The 7,495-nt window shown below is 33.1% G+C and overlaps 1 protein-coding gene across 1 annotated transcript; it reads right to left on the reverse strand.

Annotated features, from left to right (window-relative positions):
• Window positions 1-401: 401 nt before the first annotated feature.
• Window positions 402-7,037, reverse strand: LOC137835074 (glyceraldehyde-3-phosphate dehydrogenase GAPCP1, chloroplastic). Its single transcript, XM_068643412.1, has 14 exons — window positions 6,689-7,037; window positions 5,819-5,913; window positions 5,638-5,705; window positions 5,510-5,548; window positions 4,779-4,879; window positions 3,590-3,702; window positions 3,364-3,463; window positions 3,112-3,258; window positions 1,768-1,828; window positions 1,570-1,667; window positions 1,347-1,489; window positions 1,163-1,246; window positions 843-932; window positions 402-721 (listed from the first exon to the last, which is right to left on the reverse strand). Exons 1-14 carry the CDS (start codon window positions 6,749-6,751, stop codon window positions 667-669), a joined length of 1,257 nt encoding a protein of 418 aa, XP_068499513.1. The 5' UTR covers window positions 6,752-7,037; the 3' UTR covers window positions 402-666.
• Window positions 7,038-7,495: the final 458 nt, after the last annotated feature.

A 7,495-nucleotide genomic window follows, 5' to 3' on the forward strand; every position in this document is an offset into this window, starting at 1 on the left:
ATGAAACACCTAGATAAATTAGATGCAACACAAACCATCTAAAATTAATTCCATTTTAGATGCAACACCAATCATCTAAAATTATGTAGAGCAACATTCCAACATGATTTAATTGATTGAAAGTCAATATAAATATGCACTGTATATCTTGTGAAATGGATACGGATTATTCTTGAAAGGAGTTTTTGTTTAATACCGTATCCGAACACGCCAATATAATTCATCAGCCACTTTATAAATGTCAAGAACTTAAAAAACCAGTTTGTAAAATTCATTGCTCGTAATTCCAAAACATAACAATTTAATTTTACTTTCAGTTTACGTGATGTGGGTCATTTAAACTCATTACCAATATTTGATCTAATTCAACAAGAATTGGAACAACAATCGACACAGTTGGGTGTTATCCGAATAAACCAATATAAATTATTCTTCACCTTTAAATGTCAAATCATTTTTAAAGGCAGATTGTAAAAAATTCATGCTGGTAGTAATCCCAAAACATGACCCAGGACAATGTCCTTTTTATTTTATTTTTGGTGTACACGATGTAATAATTTAGCCTCACATTATAAAAATCAGAAAAGCCAAAATCTGAACCTACGTCACTAGCAATAATAACCTAATTCAACATGAATTGAGACTCAACATACAGAATATTGCTGTTCAATTTTGAGCTCCCACCAACGCCATGTGCTCTATAAGGTCCAACACGCGGTTGCTGCAACCAAAACCATTCCAAAAACATCAATTAAATGGTACGCATGAACAGAAATTTATAATATTAAGATTGACCAACGAGTCAATGCTATTTAGTCTACATATGCAAAATGCAAGCATACCTGTAACCCCATTCGTTATCATACCAAGAAACCAGCTTAACAAAGGAAGAACTAAGTGCAATGCCAGCCTTGGCATCAAAGATACTTGACCTGAGCAAGGGAATTAATTTTTAATTGCATAAGCCTTTCTATTAACAAATAATATATTCAGAGTAGCAGAGAAAGAAATGAAGGATTGAAAGTTCAATTTTCTCTTGTGCAAAAACTACAATTGCTCAAAACCAAACAGGGATCTCGTGTTCTATGGTCTCACTTTCCAACCAGAAAGGTTAAAAAAACAACGTCTGCCTTCAAAGGTAACATAGCAAATACAAATGTACCTTGAATCACCAACGAAGTCATTAGAGACAACATCCTCGTCTGTGTACCCAAGGATTCCTTTCAGTGGTCCCTCAGAGGCATACCTTCGTATTTTTAAAAAGCAAAGTCATAGAAATCAACCAAAAGGTTAGTACAAAACAGTAGAGGGTATAAAAGGTGGAGCAAAAATAGCAACAGACATACTTTATTGCTGATTTAACATCTTCATAAGAAGCATTCTTCTTAAGCCTGCAAGTCAAGTCCACCACAGAAACATTGGGAGTCGGTACACGGAATGCCATCCCAGTGAGTTTTCCATTTAACTCAGGAAGAACTTTCCCAACAGCCTGTGATTTCATAAAACAAACCCGGATTTACATACCTATAATGAAAATAGTAAACTTAAAAATGTGTCCATCCATCTTACCTTCGCAGCACCTGTTGAACTTGGAATTATATTTTGGCTTGCCCCTCTTCCCCCTCGCCAATCCTTCATAGAAGGGCCATCTACAGTCTTCTGTGTTGCTGGGTGAAGAAAGAATTGGATGTTACCAATGCTTCATATAAAGGAACTGTTTGACCATAAGAAAACTAGAGGCTACAATTAGCAGGTTTGTAAAGATACCTGTTGTCGCATGTACAGTTGTCATTAAACCTTCAACTATTCCAAACTCTTCATGAACCACCTGATAATAATTTATGTAAGTTACATACTTATATGCAAGTTTCCCATGGGACAGAGGAAGGGGTGAACATGTTAAATCTTTATATGGACTAAATTGTTTCTAACGCAGTGACCCAATATTGTACGCCTGAGTTTTTACAAAGAATCTGTAGATAGTTATGTTGTTAGCCTAAGAAATACAAGGGTTTCTGTTAATGTGCCTGTAGATAGTTATGTCACATGTACTATTGATTAGGCCCACTGATGATGGCCTTATGTTAGCATATCAGTTGTAGTATATAAATAATAGGAGTTAATAAGGATTTCATTTCATCTAGAGAATTTTCAGAGAACTGGGGCCTTCAGGCACTAGGAGGTGCATACGCTCAAAGTTCCACAAGTTGCACACCACTGAGGGGAGGAGAAACACCATATTCTAACAAAACAAGATACCAGGTTTCTATCAACCAGTTGAATAACACAGTGCCCCATTATTATACACCCGTGGGTTTTTACAAAGTATCTGTATGTTGTTAGCCTAAGAAAAACAAAGTTTTATGTTAATGTGCCTGAAATTGATTAGGCCCATTGAGGATGGCTTTATGTTAGCATATCAGTAGTTGTATATAAATAAGGAGTTAATAAGGATTTCATCTTGAGAATTTTCAGAGAATTGGGGCCTTAGGCACTAGGAGGTGCATACACGATAAGTTCCACAAGTTGAGCACAGCATTGAGGGGAGGTTTCAATCAACCAGCCGAATAAGTTCTAGATTCAGAAAGATCAACAATAACTTCTAGATTCAGATAGATCAATAATAACATCAGAAGATATTTAATTAAAGGGAGAAACATAGCATTATTAGTTGAAGAATAGATAAAAGAATATTGCATGTCTTGGGACACACCCTAGAAAGCAAATATCAGCCCACCACGAACGACCATACAGATTCAAATATATCAGTATTAACTCCATTGAGTTCAAAATAAATTGTAGAAGACTGGATCTATTTCAGTAGAAAAGATATAATTGAAGACAACATGACAGTATAAGTTGAAGGATATATAAAAATATATGGCTAAAAGACTGGATCTATTTCAGCAGAAAATATCCAGACACACAAAAGGATGTGTCACAGAATGACTCGGGTTTTTTGGGCCTATATTATTTTCCTTGCTCTTTAAGAGGAGAGCTGCCATTAAACCTTTAAGATACGTTTAACATCGTCAAACTACATAAAGACATATTCTAATTACAAAGAAATCCTTCAGTTCAATAAAGCTTGCAAAGCATGAGCAATCACACCTTGGCAAGAGGAGCAAGACAATTTGTTGTACAGCTTGCATTAGAAACAATGTCCATTTCTGGGTGGTATGTCTTCTCATTCACTCCTACCACAAACATTGGAGCATCAGCAGATGGAGCTGATATTATTACTTTCTTGGCACCAGCCTACAGTGTAAAAATCAAATTAAAATTTGATGCTGGAGGGTAAGACAATGAAGAAGAGAAGGATGAAAGAAACACAAGACTTAGTACACACAAGTATTTGAGTACCTTCAAATGTGATGAAGCTTTTTCCAGAGTTGTGAAAACTCCCGATGACTCGATGACATAATCAGCCCCAAAATCACTCCATTGGATCTCCGCAGGATCTCTGAAATACAGAAACAAAATTTGTTCATGGCAATCTATTTAGTACTCTTTACACCTACACTAATATCGCAAACCAGTAACAAGTTAGTAACATTCACTTTAATTGTCAGATCTCAACTCATGATACCTTTTGTTCACAACTTTAACCTGCTTTCCATTAATTTCCAAAGTAGAGTCATCCAAAATTTTAATGGTCCCCTTGAATGGACCATGAGTAGAATCGTATTTAAACATGTAAGCCTACAAGAAAAAAATATAGATAAAGAAAAATGTAAGGATGAAATAATGAAGAGAGAATAAAGCAATTATAAATAAAAAACAAAAGCAACAATAATAAATGAATAAAAAAGATAATGCAACAATAAAATAATTGAAAAAAAAATTACATGCAACAACAAATAAATAAAATAAAAGATAAATATATTGAAAAAGTGGAATACAAGCGTGCAACAATACATCACCTATTTCTCAAATGTTTTAGAACATCAATTGTCATTGTATGTACTGAACAGCATGATTACTACTACAGAGTAAACTACTACCTTTAATCCAGAAAAATGCAGGCACAAATATTTAAAAGGATTTTGTAATTGTTTTAACTCAATCTCTATGCTTACTTATATTTAAAAGGAGTTTTTCTATATTATCATAAGAAATTGGGTGTTGAACAAACAGATAAAGTCCTCTTAGTTTGGACCAAAACAATAAAGCCCCTTAATTTACGGTTCCATTTGGAATTGAATCATACAGAGAAAAATTAAATGAGGAAAGGAAATACTAAGATAGAGCATGAATTTTTATTTTTTTTTGAGATATGTTTTCAAACAGATCAAAGATTGGATTCTCCCAAGATTAGACAAGGCTTCATGACAAAATAATAAAATACTCTAAATAAATCTCAAGCTATGTAAAATAACAAAAGGCAAGGAAACAACATGGACCATAGTTGAAGAACATCCTAATTGAATCACCATAACAGATACAAGACAAATTATGTCACTAAAAATTGGGAAAATAGAAGGCATCCAAGATTAGAGCATTATACTGACAAGTTTGCTTCATATTATTTTGAAGAAAAGTAATCATTTGTCTCTGTCAGCTTCTCGTGGGAATTAGAAATATAGGGTAGTATCTCCTAATTTTATTCCTCACCAAACATGCTATAATGTAAATCTCATTTTTAAACGTACTGATAAAACAACAAAAAGAGTTTTCAGATAGATATGTGTATCTCCATATACATACATAAAAACACACACAAGAAAATACATATTTAATATAGTCTCTAGATCTATAACCAGTATAACAGTACATACCATATATTTTGCATCAACAAAAGGATCATTAATTGCAACAACATCAATATCATCTCGTGAAGTAGCTACACGTAGCACCAACCTTCCAATTCTACCAAAACCTGCACATTTCAGCATAAGTACATGTATGTTATCTATAAACAAAAAAGAAACATTCCATGAATACGTGTTATACATTTTAAAACAAAGCTTTCATCTCCTACATAACTACATTTTAGGTGACACTTTCTAACAACGGTTCTTTCAGGCTCCAGCAACTGATATGCAGGTTCCTAAGACCAAATTATAAAATGTATAGAAGAACCAATAGTGTTCTACTTTTTTCATTTATAAAATGAGGATTCACAAAAATGTCATTTAAAATCTCTCAGGTTAAAGTATACGAAATCCAGTAAATATTAGGCCAAATTTGATTATCTTCATCAAACATTACCAATTTCATCTAAAGCAATTTAGACAGCTCAAGACATCTGTTTTATGAAAGCATTTACATGTCACAGTCATAAGCATCGGCAGTCACTTTGAATATAAAAAGGTTGAAGATTTCTTACGAGCTATCCTAAATAAAACAATGATAAAATGAAAAGATAGTATGGAAGGAAAATCTTAAAATAATTCATCATCTATGACGAATTATGTATTCAATGAAAAATTGGAAGTTCATAATAAAATTAAATGCAGCAAGTAGATTCAATAAACTACTAAGGGAAATCTCGTAACAAGAAAGTTACCATTTATTCCAACTCTAGTCTTCCCAGTGCTCCTTGATTCTAAACAGACCAAACCAACCACAAGTCAGAATCAAGAAATTGCATGCAGATCACACTAATATAAAATACAATGGTAGTACTATTCTTACGCTGGGTGGGGAGAGGGATTTCTGTCGCTGTGGATTTAATAGGCTGGATCCCCCGAGCAGTGTAGTTTCTGTGTAAACACCAACAAGTCAGAACCACAAATAATTAATTCACCAACTATTGAAGGAACCGGAATATGAAAGAAAAGAGGAGCTCAAGGTAAAAAAGTTTGAGCAACTCAACTGTAAGACTAATGAGTCACATTGAATTGAATTACCAAATATACTGCTCTCTAATCCCATAGATTTTACATTACAAGTCGAGGCGTTGCTAAATACCTGAATCGTACAGCATACATATAGATACATTAGCAAAACACTACATCCAAGAAAACATCAATACAATAACAATGAAACGTCAGAAAATTAAGCATGTAAAACTTTTTATTGACAATCGAAACTTTTCTTAACCATCCAAAATTGACAATCGAAAATTTTTCCTTAAAGTCTCTCACAGATTCTCCTTTCTTCAGAAAACGCTACAGAGTGTTCGCACCTACCCCGTTTTCTGAGCAGGAAAAGAAAAACAGGTTCCCACCAAATCCAAACTTTGAAAACTAAACATGACTATAATCAATACAATACGAATAAATAAATAAATAAACAAACAAAAAAGTGAAAGCCTAAATTATTAAATTGCGGTATCGTTGCAAACCTTAATATTGCCAAAAAATTTAAGTAATTTGCCATCACTACAATCCAAAAACCTAGACGTTACAGCTTGAAATATCAAAAGCCGATCGTACAAAACCTTGAACAGCTAAATTTTCCATTCGATTTTTCAAGTGAACGCAAGAAAAAAATGAATATGAAAAAACTGAAAAGCTTTAAACAATCAATAAAAAAAAGTGTTGGTTCTCTGAATAACCAAATAGAGCTAAACTCATCAACCAAACAAACAAAACAAATTACACCGCAGGAACCGAAACGCATCACATCATAGTCCATTTCAGTTACAGTATTCTATGATACTTAATAACCAAATGCAGGAAAAAGCTGAAAATGAAAGCAAAAATCGAAGAACGAGGAGAGAATCGGCGACGCGGGAAGAGACCTTGAAACGATCGCAGGAGGAAGGCGCAACAAACGCGGATCTGAGGAAAGATGAAGCGGCCATTGGAGAAGGCGAAGAGAGCAAAAACCAAACCCTAGAAAACGGAAGAGTGGTTTTTGCCAGCAAAGAAGAATAAGAACGACGAAGAGTGCGAATACGGCACTGTTTTTCTCGTTTTCTTTTATTTTATTCGCACCACCCTAGCGGAGCTTCTTATGGAATGCTGCCAATTACTCTTTCTCTCTCAAGTTTCAACGTCAATGTATCACGCCCTTTTTGAAAACGGAGTGAGTAATCACGTGCGGGAGAGTCTACAACTAATAATAAAGTAAAGTAGTGCGGAAGATTCGGGGAAAAAAAATTCGGGTGAAGGGAACAATATACGAGAGGTATCTGACTCAATTTTTCATCTTTATTTTGTTTTTTTTTTTTTTATTTTATATTTTTTCGGTTTTTATTATTATTTTTCTGTAATTTTTATTTTTATTTATTTTTTATTTTTATTGTTGTTGTTTTTATTTTTTATATTTTATATTTTTTTCTTACACATTAAGTGTAGTACTTGCATTAGTTTATTTTTTTTAGGATTTTGCATTTAGGTAGACACTTCAATATTATCGGTGTCCACTACTAATTAATATTAATTAACTTTAATTTTTTTATAATTATATCATGTATTTTTTACTTGAAATTAACATTATTACATCATTAATAATAATAAAAATAAATATTAATTTATATTTATAGATTCAACTTTTATGTTGTAGGGTTTAATTTTTTATTTTCTTCATTCTTAAAAAAAATAAG

The sequence above is a fragment of the Phaseolus vulgaris genome, chromosome 5, assembly GCF_051622355.1.
Source record: "Phaseolus vulgaris cultivar YP4 chromosome 5, ASM5162235v1, whole genome shotgun sequence".
NCBI lineage: Eukaryota > Viridiplantae > Streptophyta > Magnoliopsida > Fabales > Fabaceae > Phaseolus > Phaseolus vulgaris.

Excerpts from the sequence above, each read along its gene's own strand:
- LOC137835074 (XM_068643412.1), bottom strand. The coding sequence starts at position 6,751 with ATGGCCGCTTCATCTTTCCTCAGATCCGCGTTTGTTGCGCCTTCCTCC. Across the intron at positions 5,914-6,688 it reads CCTCCTGCGATCGTTTCAAG|GTATTTAGCAACGCCTCGAC; the intron begins GTCTCTTCCCGC and ends TGTACGATTCAG. Across the intron at positions 5,549-5,637 it reads AATCCCTCTCCCCACCCAGC|AATCAAGGAGCACTGGGAAG; the intron begins GTAAGAATAGTA and ends TGGTCTGTTTAG.